This window comes from Hordeum vulgare, chromosome 1H (assembly GCF_904849725.1).
Source record: "Hordeum vulgare subsp. vulgare chromosome 1H, MorexV3_pseudomolecules_assembly, whole genome shotgun sequence".
NCBI lineage: Eukaryota > Viridiplantae > Streptophyta > Magnoliopsida > Poales > Poaceae > Hordeum > Hordeum vulgare.
Window position 1 is genome coordinate 443866002 of NC_058518.1, and position 17869 is coordinate 443883870.

General features: G+C 44.5%; 1 protein-coding gene across 1 annotated transcript; it reads left to right on the forward strand.

The window, feature by feature from the left end:
• The first annotated feature begins 7892 nt into the window (after positions 1-7892).
• LOC123443671 (high molecular mass early light-inducible protein HV58, chloroplastic-like) lies at positions 7893-8868 on the forward strand. Its single transcript, XM_045120169.1, has 2 exons — positions 7893-8109; positions 8191-8868. The coding sequence occupies exons 1-2, from the start codon at positions 7999-8001 to the stop codon at positions 8650-8652; spliced, it is 573 nt and encodes a 190-aa protein (XP_044976104.1). The 5' UTR covers positions 7893-7998; the 3' UTR covers positions 8653-8868.
• The last annotated feature ends 9001 nt before the right edge of the window (positions 8869-17869 follow it).

Below are 17869 nucleotides of genomic sequence, written 5' to 3' on the forward strand. Positions count from 1 at the left end.
ATGATACTTCAAAAAAGATTATCCAGTTTGTACACGAAGTGCATCCAGTTTTTGACGTAACCCTCCCAACTTTTTAGCACATACTATGTGGATGAAATGATGATACCATGCCAAGTTTCAGCCTTTTCAGAGTTAATTTGTAGCCTTTTTCAATTTCAGGGTCATTTAGCTCAAAACAAATCATTAAATACACGAAAAATAGCAAATAAGGTTAGAAAGGGTTGAAAATTGACTATGTGGCTTTGAATGATGCATATTGAGCCTAAAAAAGTCTGGAGTTTGAATAAGCTAAAAAACTAAAATGCCTTTGTAAGAGATGAGTATTCGTTTGAAATCCTCATACTTCGAAAGAGATTGTCTAGTTTATACATGAAGTGCATCAAGTTTTTGCCATAACCCTCCCAACATTTTAGCACATGCTATGTGGGTGAAATGATGAAACCATGCCAAGTTTGAGCCTTTTAGAGTTCATTTGTAGCGATTTTCAATTTCAGGGTCGTTTAGCTCAAAACAAATCATTAAATGCATGAAAAGAGCAAATGAGGTCAGAAAGGGCTGAAAATTGATGATGTGTATTTGAATGATGCATATTGAGCGCAAAAAAGTTTGGAGTTAAAATAAGTTTAAAAAATGAAATGCCCTTGTAAGAGATAAGTATTCGTTCGAAACCGTGATACTTCGAAAGACATTGTCCTGTTTGTACACGAAGTGCATCTAGTTTTTGCCGTAACCCTCCAACTGTTTAGCACACATTCTACGTGGGTGAAATGATGATGTCATGCCAAGTTTCAGCCTTTTCAGAGTTCGTTTGTAGCGCTTTTCAATTTCAGTGTCGTTTAGCTCAAAACAAATCATTAAATGCATGAACAATAGCAAATGAGGTGAGATATGGTTGAAAATTGATGACTCGCTTTGAATAATGCATATTGAGCGCAAAAAAAGTGTGGAGTTGAAATAAGTTTTAAAAAATGAAATACCTTTATAAGAGATGAGTATTCATTTGAAACTGTGATACTTCAAAAGAGATTGTCTAGTTTATACACGAGGTTCCAGATTTTTCCTTAACCCTCTCAACTTTTTAGCACATGCTATGTGGCTGAAATGATGATATCACGCTAAGGTTCAGCCTTTTGAGAGTTCATTTGTAGCGCTTTTCAATTTGAAGGTCGTTTAGCTCAAAACAAATCATTAAATGCATGAAAAATAACAAATGAGGTCAGAAAGTCTTGAAAATTGATGACATGACTTTGAATGATGCATATTGAGCGTAAAAAATGTCTGAAGTTGAAATAAGTTAAAAAAATGAAATGTCTTTGTAAGAGATGAGTATTCGTCCGAAACTTTGATACTTTGAAAGAGATTGTTTAGTTTGTACATGAAGTGCATCCTGTTTTTTCATAACTCTTCCAACTTTTTAGCACATGCTATGTGGGGTGAAATGATGATATCATGCCAAGTTTCGGCCTTTTCAGAGTTCATTTGTAGCACTTCTCAATTTTAGAGTCGTTCAGCTCAAAACAAATCATTAAATGCATGAAAATATAAAATGAGGCTAGAAAGGGTTGAAAATTGATGATGTGGCTTTGAATGATGCATATTGAGGACAAAAAAAGTCTGGAGTTGAAATAAGTTAAAAAATGGAATGCCTTTGTAAGAGATGAGTATTCGTCCGAAACCATGATACTTTGAAAGAGATTGTCGAGTTTGTACACGAAGTGCATCCAGTTTTTGCCGTAACCCTCCCAACTTTTTGGCACATGTTATGTGGGTAAAATGATGATACCATACCAAGTTTCAGCCTTTTCAGAGTTCATTTATAGCGCTTTTCAGTTTCAGGATCGTTGAGCTCAAAACAAATCATTAAATGCATGAAAAAATAGCAAATGAGATGAGAAAGGGTTAAAAATTGATGACATGGCTTCGAATTATGCATATTGAGCGCAAAAAAGTCTAGAGTTGAAATAAGTTTGGAAAAATTGAAATGCCACTGACCTGGAGACATTAAAAAAATTATATTTAGAAACGAAGAAAGTATTTTTTTCGATCACCACTCACCTGGAACAGACATAAGTGTTAGCATGTCGGAGAGGTGTCCAACTTGCTTTGCAGGTGGGCGCCCCAAAGACTGTCATCGAAACGGACAACCAGGGTGTGATGCAGGATTCTTCGAGGTCTGAGCTGGTGAGATCCCGACATGCCCCTCTCATCGAAGAGATCAAGGAGCTACTCGCCTCTAAGAATGATTTCCGTGTGGTTTGGGCTACAATAAATTATGTAAGACTTGATTTTCTTTTTCTTTCGATTGTATTCGTGACATGATCATGGTTGAAACCACTTATATACTTTCCCCGTTCTTAAATATAAATCTTGCTAGAGAATCTACTACAGAATATATACGAAGCAAAATGAGTGGGTCCATACTCTAGAATATTTATAAATATAAGTTTGTATGTAGTTGGTATTTCATTACGAGTATTTATTCGTGACACCCGTATGTAGTCCGTAATAAAACCTCTATAAATACTCATATTTAATTTAGGAACATAGTGAGTATTGGTTAATAAAAGACGGTAAGAGCAACTCCAACGAGGCGATCCATTCCGTTCGTCGTCGTCCGTTTAGGACCGCGTGGACAAAATGGATGGCCCAACGCGTCGATCCATTGCCAAAACGCATCCGCTTCGCGTTCACGCTCATCCATTTTCGGTCCAAATTGGGGACTGAAATGTGTCGGCGTGGCGCGAAGTGGACGCGCGCGAGCCCTCACGGTGTCCGCCCCAACCACCTACGATCAACATTATTAATGACGACCGCCCTCCTCGGGCCCATGCGTGAGCGGCCGCGGTCGACCTTTTTTAATCCGCCCGTGTGCTGGGTTCCGCCTCATCTGCTTCCATAACCCATCTGTCCCCATCTCGCCACCTCGTCGACGATCAAAACAAGGGCAAGGCCCTGCGCCATCTCCTCGTCGGCGTCTTTCCGTCGGCCTCGCCAACGTGTCAACGTTTTGGTGCACCAATCGCGGTGGCTCTCGGAGCACCGCGTGCTGCTGCCTTACCCCGACGTCACCCTCCCGCACCACTGGTATCTGGATCTGGGAAGGAGCCCGATGCCGGCCGTGTCGCGGTCGGCGCGGTTGCACGCGGAGGACGTGAGTCTCCGTCGACGTGTGCTGTCGACGGAGCAGCGGCAAAACCCTGCCTACGCGACCGACTCCCCCACTGGGAGGTTGCTACGGCAACAAAAGTCCTTCCCTGGCGCTTAGGAATTCTTCTTGTTACTTCTCTGATTTGCGTTGGTTTTTCCCTTATAGAGGAAAGGGTGATGCAGCACAGGAGCAGTAAGTATTTCCCTCAGTTTGAGAACCAAGGTATCAATCCAGAAGGAGGGCCTCGTCAAGTCCAAAGTACCTGCGCAAACACAAACAAGATTGCACCCAACGCTTCAAAGGGGTTGTCAATCCCTTCATGATTGTTTGCAAAGTGAGATCTCGAGGCGGAAAGTGCAACAAAGTAAAAAGTGTAAGGCTGAAAATATGGTGTGGAGTAGACCCTGGGGGTCATAGTGCTCACTAGAGGCTTCTCTCAAAATAGCAAGTATTACGGTGGGTGAACAAATTACTGTCGAGCAATTGATAGAACCGCGCACAGTCATGACGATATCTAAGGCAATGATCTAGCATATAGGCATCACGTTTGAGACAAGTAGACCGATACTTTCTGCATCTACTACTATTACTCCACATATTGACCGCTATCCAGCATGCATCTAGTGTATTGAGTTCATGACGAACAGAGTAACGCTTTAAACAAGATGACATGATGTAGAGGGATAATCTCAAACCAATGATGAAAACCCCATCTTTTTACCCTTGATGGCAACAACACGATACGTGCCTCGCTGCCCCTTTTGTCACTGGGTGAGGTCACCGCACGGTATGAACACAAAACCAAGCACTTCTCCCATTGCAAGAATCATAGATCTAGTTGGCCAAACAAAACCCACAACTCGAAGAGAATTACAAGGATATGAAATCATGCATAAGAGAGATCAGAAGAGACTCAAATAAGATTCATAGATAATCTGATCATAAATCCACAATTCATCGATCTCGACAAACACACCGCAAAAGAAGATTACATCGGATAGATCTCCATGAATATCATGGAGAACTTTGTATTGAAGATCCAAGAGAGAGAAGAAGCCATCTAGTTACTAGCTATGGACCCATAGGTCTATGGTAAACTACTCACGCATCATCGGAGAGGTCATGGTGTTGATGGAGAAGCCTTCCGTGTCCGAATCCCCCCTCCGACAGGGCTCCAGGACGTGCCCCAGATGGGATCTTGCGAAGACAGAAGCTTGCGGCAGCGGAAAAGCGATTACGATGCTCCCCTGATTTTCTTGGGAATATTTGGGAGTTTATAGGCGCAAGATCTAGGCCAGGGGACCTCCAGGGGGCCCACAAGCCTGCATGGCGCGACCCCCCTGGCCACGGGGTGGGGGCTTGTGGGGCCCGTGGGCTCTTCTGGCTTGGCCCCCAAGCTCTCCGATCTTCTTTCGTTCCAGAAAAAAAAATTCAGGGATTTTCTTCCGTTTGGATTCCGTTTCAAAATCTCCTCTGAAAGGGGTCAAAAACATGGAAATAACAGGAACTGGCACTTGGCACTGGATTAATAACTTAGTCCCAAAAAATAAATAAAAGGCATGCAAAACATCCAAAGTTTGACAAGATAATAGCATGAAACCATCAAAAATTATAGATACGTTGGAGACGTATCAGAGGTCTGGTTCGCGATCGAGCACGAGGAGCAGCGCCGACGTGGCGTGCACGACGTGCAGCCGCGAGGCCCTCCGCCGCCCCCCTTGTCGTTAGCGACGACGACTAGCAGGCTGAGGCCGCCTACCAGGCGGCGCTGGCAGCTATGCTCCGCAAGAGCGAGGAGGAAGAGCGGCGCAAGGCCGATGAGGAGGAGGCGTCGTACCAGCAGCGACTCGCGGAGGCCATCACGATTTCGGCTGCCGGCGACTGCGTCGTGCCACCTCCGCCGAACACCGAGCCCACGGAGCCGTGGGGGTCTACCAGTGGATCGGCTGCGTCCACGAGTGGGTCAGTGCGCCGCCCATCTGGCTGGGCACGACGCCGGAGCAGGATCAAGTCTACCTCGAGCACTTGAAGACGCAGCAGGAGCGCGCCGAAGGCCGTCGGCTGATGGAGCTGGAGAAGGAGGCGGAGGAGGAACGACGGGAGATGGAGGAGGACAAGCGCGCCCGTGTTGCTGCCTGCCACCGCCACGAGCACAACCCACACTGGCGGGGCAAACGATGGAGGCGCATGCAGCTGCGTCTCTAGAACACGGTGTTCCCCTGGGTTGGCCCTGCGCCTACGCTCGTCGACCTCACCGGCCCCGACGACGCCGATGCCTAGGGCTGCCTCCTAGTTTAGGTTTTTTTATGTTTTAATTAATGTAATCAGGACGCGTGGACTTTCACCGTCCTTAGTGACCGGCTTTTAATGTTTAATTATTTATTATTATTATTTTTGTAAATACTTTTTTTACATGTCGATAAAAATGGATCGGGTTAGTGTCGGACGCATGCGCCGACCCAAACATCGAAGCGGACAATGGTGTTCGCTCGGACGACCCAAACAAACAAAAAAGAACAAAATGATCATGTGCTTGGGTCAACCGGTTGAAGTATCTCTGAGGTTGACTCTGAAAAAAAGGCCAAGAAAACACAACACGAGCAGAGGAACACAACACCGACGAGAGTAGCGTCATATTTGAATTTAGCTGAGCTTCGATCACCTGTGGAGTTCGTTCAGGCTGATCATAGTGAGCGTAACTTAGGTTTGTATCATGTACTTGAGATTAACAAACATGCTGATGTGGCAGACAATTAATAAAGAGAGAGGGGTTAGAGTAACATAGGTAGATACCATAACATGTTAAATGTTATGTACTATGTGTCATGTGTTAATAAATGAGGTCATTTATGATACTAGTTTATAATACTATGCATTATGAAGGTAGTATCATACAATCTTTACCTATTAATAAAGCACATATTGCTTCTGTAGTACGTCATTAAAATTACCCCTGAAGTTGGCATAAATTATCCACCATGCCACCTGTAAGTCAAAAAATAATTCAGTTTTTTTCCTTTCCGAAATCGCGTATGCTTTGTTCTTTTATGATGTGTGATACTAAAAAAACTCAAAGATGTGTACGTAGCATGATGGCTAAGTCCTAACCTGTCCCATATGTCTGCTTGCTTTGCTATTTTTTTATTTGGTTTTTGTCTTTTTTTCCTCATTCTGTTTTCTTCCATCTTTAAACCAGTTCGGAATTTTAAAAGTTGTGAGTTTTCAAAACATGTTCGAGAAATTTTAAAATATACGTGAATTCAAAAAAAATTAACAAAATCATAATTTTTTTGGGGATTTAAAAAATTTGGTGGTTTTCGCTAATCTGTACGCAAATTATAAAAATAACCGCGATCTGGGAAAAATGGTTAGGCAATAAAATCATGTTCAGGATTTTGAAAAAATTATAGTGTATTCAAAACATATTCAGGAATATGAAAAAAAAAGTCCATGAAACTTTAGAAAATATTCACATAAATTAAGAATATCAATTTTCAAACCTTTTCTCACGTAAGTCCTCCCTCACATATGCCTAGCTTGCTTTGCTATTTTTTTTTATTTGGTTTTTTCTTTTTTTCCTCATTCTGTTTTCTTCCATCTTTAAACCAGTTCGGAATATTCAAATTTCAAAAGTTGTGACTTTTCAAAACATGTTTGAGAAATCTTAAAATATACGTGAATTCAAAAAAATTAACAAAATCATAATTTTTTTGGGATTTAAAAAAATTGGTGGTTTTTGCCAATCTGTACGCAAATTATAAAAACTAACCGCGATCTGGGAAAAATGGTTAGGAAATAAAATCATGTTCAGGATTTTGAAAAAATTATAGTGTATTCAAAACATATTCAGAAATATGAAAAAATGTCCATGAAACTTTAGAAAATATTCATATAAATTAAGAAAATCAATTTTCAAATTTGTTCCCAAAAAGCTCGTATGTTCAAAAAATGTTTGCTGAGTTAAAAATTGTTCATCAATTCAAAAAATGTTTGTAAAAATATAATGTACGGTACATTTTCAAAAAAAATCTAGTTTTTTTTTTAAATGTCGATTCGGAAACCCGTTCACCGATTCAATAAACTTTTATGTCTAGGATTTGAGTAGTATTATGAAAGTATTTATATGTCTATGCGTTGGAAGTAGTTCATGATCGATGATATTTGTTTTTAAAGTTGTAAACATTTCCTTGCGCAACATAATGAAAGGTGGGGTGTGCAGTGGTAAGCTCATAGCATTGGTATTTACCACGTTAAATGCATTGCGATCACGTGAACATCGTAACCATCATCATCGAGGAAAGAAAAATAAATGACAACATGGTGAGCCACCGTGTTAAAATAGAAGATATTTTTATGTCAGAGTATTGAGTCATATTTATTTAATTAACGCATAATTCTTTTTGTCTCCCATTGCAACGCACGGACATATTTGCTAGTAGTATCATATGCATGATACTATTATATGATACTCCCCACTATGACCAGCTTTAGACTTGGGGCGCGCCCTCGCCTGCAGTACATCGTGCGCGTACGCTCCTACCACAAACACGCTGGGTTCGGTTTTGGGTGAGAGCACTTTTTGGCGAGAGCGAGTTATGGCGCCCTAGATGTACACGTCGATGTGAGCCCGCCGCCACCCTCCCTCCACGTACAGCTCTTGCACGGCGTTCACGTGGCCACGGCCGCGTCCACCGGCGACCTCCTCACGGCCGCTATAAAAAAGCAGCAGCCACTCGCTCACAGAGACACAGCGAAACAACATTAGCCAAGTGTCATCGCCCATCGATTAAGCCAGCACCAACTTCTCAGTTCTTTTCGTACGTTAGCTTTTCTACTCTCTGCCTTGAGTAATGGCGACCATGGTGGCTTTGAGTTCCTTCGCCGTCGTTGGCCGGTCCGCCGCCCGCTCTCCAGTGGCGGCCCCGCGCCGGCGCGCCCTCGTCGTCAGGGCCCAGACCGAGGTGAGCTTTCACGTCGACTGTTTTGCATGTTGGTTAGTTGGAGACTCGATCTCAACGTGAGATATGTTTGTGTATGTGCAGCCTGACATGGACTCGACCAAGGAGACAACGAGCGCATCGACCTCCTCCCCGAGCATGAGCCCGGCCCCGACCCCGATCCCGGCGGCACCCAAGCCCATGACCAAGAAGGCTAACCCCTCGGTCTGGGACGCGCTCGCGTTCAGCGGCCCGGCGCCGGAGCGCATCAACGGCCGGCTGGCCATGGTGGGCTTCGTGGCGGCACTCTCCGTCGAGGCGGCGCGCGGCGGGGGGCTCCTCGACCAGGCCGGCAGCGGCGCCGGGCTGGGCTGGTTCCTGGTGACCGCGGGGTTGCTCTCCGTAGCGTCGTTGGTGCCGCTGCTGCAGGGCCAGAGTGTCGAGAGCAAGTCGAGCGGCTTCTGGAGCGCCGACGCCGAGCTCTGGAACGGCCGCTTCGCTATGCTCGGCCTCGTCGCGCTCGCCACCACCGAGTTCATCACCGGCACGCCCTTCGTCAACATCTAAGAGACTGTAGCGCTGTGAATTTTAAGCTAACAAATCTTAACGCCAGTAGTACTAACTGTTGTAACCACGTTTATGTCAAAGAACAAAAACTGTTGCATTATCTCCAAAAAAGAACGGTGCAGCCACGTTGCTTTTTTGTACTATATCGGTGATGGCAAAATGTAAATCTCATGTTTAGATGATGCTTCTTAATCAAATTAATTAACCTGAGCAAAAGTGACACTGGATACAAATAGATAAATACTCCTATGTGCTTAGGGCATGTGCGTTGGTTTAGACAGCTGTCGTCTGTATCATATGTCCATGTCATCTACTGATTGAAACATAAAGTTTAAACAGGCCTCCCTATCGAGCCGCCTGTAATGTAAACTGCCTTGACAGAAAGAAATAAAATAAATTATCAGTTTGGGTTTCTATAGCACGTAATCTACAATGCTCACACACCTGTGCGGCAAACCGGTCGTCGGTGGCTAGCAATTTTCATGGCTATCGAGAGTCTGCCAAATTGCAGACAGTCTCTTCCCCCCCCCCCTTTCTTTTTCCACCTCACTAAATATGTAACGTGGCAGTTTTAACACATAGCTGAGTCAACATAATTTTACATGCCCTTAGAAATAAATTAAAACTCAACCAACTTTCCAAGTAGCAAAACAATACAGGTAAATACACTCTGAGTCTTAGAACTTGTATGTGAAATCAGTTTGATGCATAAACTTGTAAAATATGTGTTTCTATTCATCTAAAAGATCACTAGCACACTCCTTAAGAACAGTCAAACCTTATAGTTTTTGCGTTCTAAGATTTTCGTCGAAAAAATGTGCGAAACAGATACGTAAAAGTGGTGCAACCCATAATCTTTTTAAAGGGCACAAATATCCACATCCAAGACCATTATATTTAAAGGTTGAAAGGCTGAATCGAGGGTGTCCCATATACGAGTCAAACCTCGTTGAAGCAAACACGTCGTCGTGGAATTTACCGGAACCCACGTGAAACTCGCGAAATTCATCACCGCACACTAAAAATGGTCGCTGGACGCCGGAATCAATCGCCGTTGGCTTGAATTGGACGAGCTCGACCTCGTTGTGGCCTCTCGTGACCTCAACCTGGTTGTCAGAATCCTCTCGGTGCTGCCAGCAAAGGGGCACGGCTCAGCGGACATAGACGGCAATGGAGCAAGGCGCAGAGGACGACGGGGCGCGGCCGGCGGGGCTGGGCACGGACGACTGCGGAAGAAATTTAATTTTAGGTTCGTTTTCATAGTATCTATTCAACCATAGTGAAAATAAATCTTTAGAATACCTTTTTCAATCCTTATTTTAGTTTTACGGTATGTGGTTTTAAGGGTCAAGCTAGATGCTCTAACCTGTTTTCTTGTTCATATACGATGATTTCTACTCTATCAGGTTGTATCCCGTGCATGTGTGGCAGGCCAACGTGTTGGGGGCGATTGTTAGATGCAAGATAATCACTATTATGTACTCGATTTGGTCCTCTAGAAACAGATGGACACATGATGAGGAGGGGTACAATCTAGTGCACGCAATTAAATGGGTCCATAATGTTAGGTTGTATCTCTCCCGTGTGGGCCCAACGGTCCACCGGATCCCTGATCCAAGCGTCCAATCTATTATCGTTGGTGGGTTTCTCTGACCCGCGCTATATTAACAGAGGTAGGGACCAGGGCACGAATGATGAAGTTCACTGTCGCCACAAATTCCATCGACACTCTTTTCCGATCTAGGGTTAGTGTGGAGCTCACGGGAAGCACCACCTCCACCTCTCGATCTCTCTGTCATCGTCGCCGTCACCATCTCATCATGAACACCGGCGGAAGCACCTCAAGTGCAGGACAAGGTAATACACCGAATCTACATACAACTACTGTAAGTGTTCGTCACATCCGATCCACATCGGATCTAACACATAAGACTCATTCTTTGTTGGAACTTCCGGCGCAAGCAAGGAGGGGCTTGCCAGGACAGTGCTGGAGGCCGCCGGAGCCGGGGTGGGTGATAATTAACACTGACGGTGCAAACATCTATGAATGTGCCAAGGGGTGGGGCGGGCGGGGTCGCTCGTTCTGATCTCGCATTTCCGGGCGCTTGGAGCAAGCCCCTGCAGGGGTCTCACATGCTTTTTACGATTGAATTGCTTGATCTCAGGGAGGGCGTGATCTTTGCCCAGCTTCGGTGTTGTTCACACATCGTGATCGAGGTAGACTGCATGGAGCTTGTCGACCTCTGGAATTCGCGCAGCAACACGCGATCGGTTGTCGCGCCTATCTTGAAGAATCTGGGGGAATTAGTAGCTAGTTTTGTCTCCCTTTCGGTTACTCATGTTGAGAGAGACTGTAATATTCCTACCGATCGGTGTGCTAAGCTTGCTTGTACACTAAATGAAACACCCAGTTGGATCTCTGTTTGCCCAGAGTTCCTAGTTGACTGCCTTCGAGCAGATTGTAACCGCATACTTTTGAAGTAATAAACTCGCGAGCTTCACTGCAAAAGAAAAAGTGGCTAAGGGCTTGTTTGAGACTGCTTCAATTCACCAAAAACAGCTTCACTTTATCAAATTCATTTTGAAGCAGTTTTATACAAAAGCTATAGTACTATTGAGAGAATGTTTGACTTTCATCTAGCTCCAGCTTCAAGAATAGAAAATTTAGTGAAAAGAATCTATTTGATTGGTTGAGGAGGGAAAATGAAGGGGTATCCTGTAACGCCCCGGACACACCCGCCGGCGATCGTTATTCCTGGCGGGATCTAGACTGGCCCCACATATCAATATTAGTCTTTTCTACGAATTGACTCCCGAAAAAAAGGAATTCCTTATATGAGTAGTCTATCATCCCTAATAAGCCAGGCTATCACATACACCACCACTCAGAGAACCAACACACCCGCCGGCGGTCGTTACTGCTGGCGGGATCTAGACTGGCCCCACACATCAATACTAGTCTTTTCTGCGCACTTTGTCCTCAGTCATGCGCACCCGAGATCAAGTCGAATGGGCTCCCGGAAAAGAAGAAATTCCTTATTGGTATGAGTAGTCTATCATCCCTAATAATCCACGCTATCACATATCCACTTACTGGTGGCAGTGGTGGGTAATTTTCCCCCAACTCCAGCTTCTGGAGAATTTTGGAGCACCTTGTGATGAGCTTCATAAAAACTTTAAAGTTGCACCCCAGATTTTAGTTTTTTTTTACGGACCAGCATATCGTGAAGCTACCGTATTTGACTTGTCTTTTCTAGAGCAGAACTGAATATTAAGGAGCAGAACAGTCCCAAAGAGGCTCTAAGGATGTGCATAATCAGCTCACAGAGTTTATTTTTAAAGAGCACCCTCGCATTATATTTATTTATGCAGAAAATCCTCAAATAAAATAAAAAACAATGGAGCTTTGGTGCGAGTCTATCTAGCATACGTCCTGCCGCTACTCGCCTAGCATAGACAACCGCTGGACCAATTTTATTTTTATTTTTTTGCGAGAAACTTTTCGATCTATTCATCTTCAATCATAACAGTATAACGAATATTAAAAATAATAAAAATTACATCCAGATCCGTAGACCACCTAGCGACTGCTACCAGCACTGAAGCGAGCCGAATATGCGCCGCTATCATCGCCCCTCCATCTCGGAGTCGGACACAACTTTGTGTAGTAGACAGTCGGGAAGTCGTTACGATAAGATCGTGTAGGACGAGCGCACCAAAACAGCAACCGTTGTCGATGAAGAATAACGTAGATCGAAAGGACCCAATCCGAAGGCACGCAAAAGTAGATGAACAACGTCGAGATCCGAGCAAATCCACCAAAGATAGATCCGTTGGAGACACAGCTCCACACGTCCACCAATGATACTAGGTGCATTGATGGATCGAGGCTAGATGGAAAGACCTTTATTCCATCTTCAGAGAGCCGCGGCCGTCTTCTTTTCCTGAATAGGACACAAACTCTAACAAAGTTGAAATAAATGACTAAAAACGGAGCCCTTCCGCCGGCCCTTGACAGGATCCACCGCGCCACCAACTAACGTTTGTGGTTAAAAGCACAATTCAATTTATGTAACATGGAACCATACGAATTAAATAGAAACCAGAACGAAAAAAAGGAAAGCCCCAATTCAAAGAGCACGATCTGTTTTGAACAAATGAACGACACTTTTGTTTGAATTATGATAATTTTTAATTTGCATATTCGGATAAAGGAAATAAAGCTCAGAATGTATATACCAAAAACATTCAAGCAAGGATTTTGTTGTTTGTCCAAAAATAATAATTTGAATTCAAAATTCAAGCAAATGTCTAGATTATTAAATTTAAAGTCATTTGAATTCAATCATATATTTTGACCGAAAAAATGGCGTGCATACATTATGAACTATATTTTCTTTTATCGAAATTTTAAAATTTAAAATGATTTGAATTTAAAAAAATGATTATTCCGCAAGAATTTATGTACATTCATTCCGAACTATATTTTCTTTTATCTAAATTTTTAACTTAAAATGATTTGAATTCAAAAAAATGTTGGCTTTTTCCAAAAGCATGTACACTCATTCTGAATTATATGTCCTTTTATCTAGATTTTCAAATTTGAAATTATTCGAAATTAAATGAATATTTTGGTTGATTTGCTCGGAAGAATTTATGTACATTCATTCTGAACTCTATTTTTTTTTATTGTGCTTTTTAAAGTTAAATTATTCGAATTCAAAAAAGCATTGATTTGTTTGAAAATATACGTACATTCATTCTGAACTATATTTCCTAGATTTTAAAATTCAAATTCAAGCCTTTTTTGTTAGAAAGAATTTATGTACATACATTCTACACTATAAATTATTTATTTAGGTTTTAAAATTTAAAGTTTATTCTAAATCAAGCAAAGGTGATTTGTTCGAAAAAATTACGAAATTTCAAACATTTCGAGGGTGAGTAATTTTTTGCCATTTCAAATTTTGAAACCTTTCGTGCTAGTCTAGTACGGTTGGTTTGTCCAGTTTGGAAGTCCAAGTTAAACCTGGGCATACCCCGGACCGGGTAGGGCTTCGTGTCGGGCTTTAGAAAACCCGAAAAAAACAAGCCCGAGACTGACCCGGCCCGACCAAAAAATCCTATATTCAGGCCCGAGCCCGGCCCGAATAGACTAAAAAGATGGATTTTGTTGGGCTGGGCTGGGCCGGGCCTTTGTATAAAATGTCAATTTTTGCAAGCCCGAGACGGACACGAATTACTGATCAGGCCTAGTTTTCAAACCCGAACCCAATCCAAACATAAAAGCCCTGCTTGGGTTTTTCAGGCTGGGTCACCAGGCTGGGCTGCCCATGCCTAGGTTTGACTCCAAGTTAGTGTGTACAATTCGCTGAGTGTTGTTGTTTGCATGATCTAATAACGGTACATCTCTATATATATACCTACCACAAACAGACTTATAGCATGGTGGTTTGCACGCATTATGATAATCAGAGATTGCTTGTTCGAAGCACTACACCGTGACTTATTTTAATTCTCACATTAGGACCCCACTGACGTGGCTTATCTCAACCACAGTGACACGTGGGTTCCGCATGGATGTGGATAAAAACTAAGGCAGAAGCTGAAAAGAACTCGTTCTGAAAAAGTTAGCTTAGCTTATTTTCACCTTCCGTTCTAGTGTAATGAAAAAAAGTTGGGTCAAATCAGCTTCCGGCAAGTGACCCGAAAGGGTATACTGAAATGTGTTTGTTGTTTGATGTTATTACGCCAAAACTGCCACCGAGTGGTCAAGGAAAAAAACGGGGTTGCTCTCGCTCCCGCACTCGACCTCGCGCGAGCAGCAGGCCCGCTCTCATCTCTGTGCTCTAGGGTTCGCAAGCCGCCACCCCCCACCGCCGTCGCCGCCCCACCCCCCGTCCCTCCCCCGGCCGGTCCCCTCGCTCCCCACGGGCTACCTACTCCGTCGACGCCCCCTTCCTCCCCGCGGGCGGGCCACTCCACTGACGCCCCCTCCCTCTCCCCAGTCGGTCCCCTCCGGCCCCTCCGACGACCCACTCCGATGGTGCCCCACCTCCGTTCCCACTTGTAACACCCCAAATGTAATCCTTGCCATATTTGGACCTTTCCTATTTTGGAGTACCATGTTATGGATGTTATAAGAGTTATCATTTCATGTGGCTTCATTTTGTGTCTTCATCTTGCATCTTGGCAATCCCATTGTGTTGATAATCATGACTGCCGATGTGATTATGATTGCTAGTGTGCTTGTGTTGATGTTGTGGTGTTTTCAAAACAGTGGTGTTTCAAACAAGGTTTCAAAACCCCCTTCTCCATTAATATTTGAACTTATGATTTAACTTTGTTTAAACCTGTTTTAAAATTGTTAGTTAATTAGAGGAGATTAATTGTGATTGAGGGGTACTCTCATTGTGGAATATCACTTTGGAACATGTGGTATTTATTAAAACATTATTATTAAATTCTTGTTTTGGTGTATATTTTATTTGCTCTAAAAAACTGAATTATATTTTTGTTAAATAGGGCATAATTCCCTCATGCCCTAGGTGTTCTTATTTTTATTTTTAAAACACTGTGATGCTCTGGGTATTTTGTTTTTGTTTTGTGTATTGATAAATAAGGAAAACCTTTTTTTATCTCTCTCTGTTTTATCAGGCGCCTAGGTGGGCTAGCTCCCTCTTCCCTACCCGGGCCTCTTCTATTCTGCCGCCAACGTCGGCCCGTAGCACGACCGTCTCCCTTCTCTCGATGACGTCACCCTGTACGACCGAAGCGTAGCCGCCGATCTCCTCCTCCCTCGATCTTGCGTCTTGGAGCTCGACCCCCGTGGCCATATAAGCAGTTCGACGCCCTCTCCAACCCTAGCCCATTCCATTTTCTCCCTCCTCTCTTCCTCGCACCATCAGGGGATACCCTTCGACGCCGACACCATGGATGGGCTTCGGTGAGCCTGGTAGCAAGCAGCAGATCGGCCTCCTCTTCCTCTTCGTCAGCGCGAGGAGCACGCGGTGGCCTTGGAAGCTCCGTTCCCGTAGCAACCGGATGACGAGGACTCCTTCCACGACGTCCACGACGACGGCTTCTTCCTCTTCTTCCAGCAAGCTCCTCTGCTCCGACTCGTCGCCCTCCCTCCTCTCCTGCGCCGGATCGTCGCCTAGACCCAAGGTGAGCCGTGCACCATTCTCCCCTGCTCCCCCTCTCTGTCAGCGCATGTAGCTGGTCGACGCGATGCCCTATCGGAGTCGCACCGTAGGAGCGCGAGCAGTAGAAGCAGCGGCAGCTCCTCGCAGTAGTAGCAGTGCCAAGCGGCAGTTTTTCCTGCGCTAGCTTCGGGGATGGAATGTAATGCCCCAGATGTAACCCTTGCCATATTTGGAAACCTTTCCTATTTGGAACCATGATTGCTATACTATGGAGTTATCATTTCTTGTGGTCATTTCATGTCATCACTTTTGCATCATGCCATTCATTGCATTCATGTCTTTCCCTTTGTGTTGTTGTTGTTGTTGGATCCATGTTGAGTGCAAATGTGTTATGTGTGTGTGTTGATGTGGTGATTGCAAAACTTTGGTTTCAAACAATGATGTTTTCAAACTAGGTTGCAAAACTCCTTCTCCACTATTTATTTGAGCTCATATTCAAAACTTGTTTTAAAAATGTTGTTCATTTTGTAGTTTTACCTTGTGTTTGAGGTGTATTGTGGTTGGGGTTTTAGAACTTAAACCATATTGGGTTTATCAACAAACAACCTATTTATTTCTGTTTTGAGTATAATTTAAATACTCCAAAAATTAGTTTTATATTTTATTTAAATAGGGCATAATTCCCTTATGCCCTAGGCATTTTTATTTTGTTTTCTTCAAACCCATGTGTGGTTGTGTCCATTTTTATTTGCAGGTGATATTTTAAAAATGCAAAACCCCTTTTGTTTTACTATTTGGCGCCAGGTGGGTTGGCTTCCTCCTACCCCTGGCCCATTTCTTATTTCCCTCGCGCGCAAGCCCACCCGGCGACCCTCTTCTTCCTCCTCGATGTCTTAATTGTGCACGACGCCACCACCACCATTGATTCCTTCCCCTCTTTGATCCGGTGGTTCTAAGCGCTCATCCTGAGGTTATAAGCAGCCAGGAGCTCCTCCCTCGCAGCCCTAACTCATCTCCTCCCTCCTCTCTCTCCCTGGCGCCGTCAGGAGGCGCTCCCGAGCTCCCCTCTGCCATGGAAGGCCCCTGTTGAGGTCGTCGCCGGCGGATCGTCGCCCTCGCATCCTCCCCGACCCTGCTAGGAGCAAGAGGACCTCGGTGGGGATCCATTTTCGTGAAGAGTCGGCGCCGATCGCTCCTTCCCAGATGTTCACGACGAACGGCACCTTCCTCTCCTCTCCGGCGAGCTCCTTCAGACCGGCTCGTCGCTCTGCTTCATCTCGAGCGCACGAGTTCCTCTCCTCTCCTCCCTCTCGGTGAGCAGCGTCTCTTCCCCTCTCTAGCTGCGGCGTAGGGTATTGCTCGTCGCCGTGGTTTCCTTGTTCGGTTGCAGTAGAAGCAGAGCACGGCAGCAGCAGCAGTTGCAGTAGGTAGGTGTTCTTCGCGCCGCCGTCGTGGTGTACCTCCTGGTGAGATCTAGGCGGGGATGGAACCCCCGTGGTTCCCTCTTCTCCCCTGTAGCGTTTAGCCGTCGTCTAGTCGTCGTAGTGTCGCTGGTCGCCTCCCCTATTCCGGTAGCGCCGGTGTGGTACGCTAGGGCAGAGGGGCTGCTCAAAAGAGCACGCTTTCCCTCTCTGGTAAGATCACTTACCTCAGCGCAGTGGCAACCGAGTGTGCGCTAGCGCCGCGCGTCATGGGTTTGATCCCCGCACACGCCCCTTTTTCTTTTCTTTGTTTTGCTAGAGGCAGGGCAGCGCCAGAGAGGGCTTAGCCTGCATAAGCCCCCCTTTGTGGTAAGCTTTGATGCGGTAGCCCAGTGGTGCGTGTGTTGATCAGTTGCAGGAGGTTTTGGGTTCGAAACCCAGGGCTTCCCCTTATTTTTTTCAACTATGTTATTTTTTTTCTTTTCTTTCTTTTGCTGCATTTTCTTTACTGTTTAGTCTCTTAATAAAACAGGGAGTGTTTTGTTTCTTTTAATGCCTAGTGTGCACGTGTGAGCATATTAGTGCATGTGTATGTGAGTGTGTGTATGTGTGTGAGAGTGTGTGTGTGCGCATGAGCTCGTGTGTGCATGT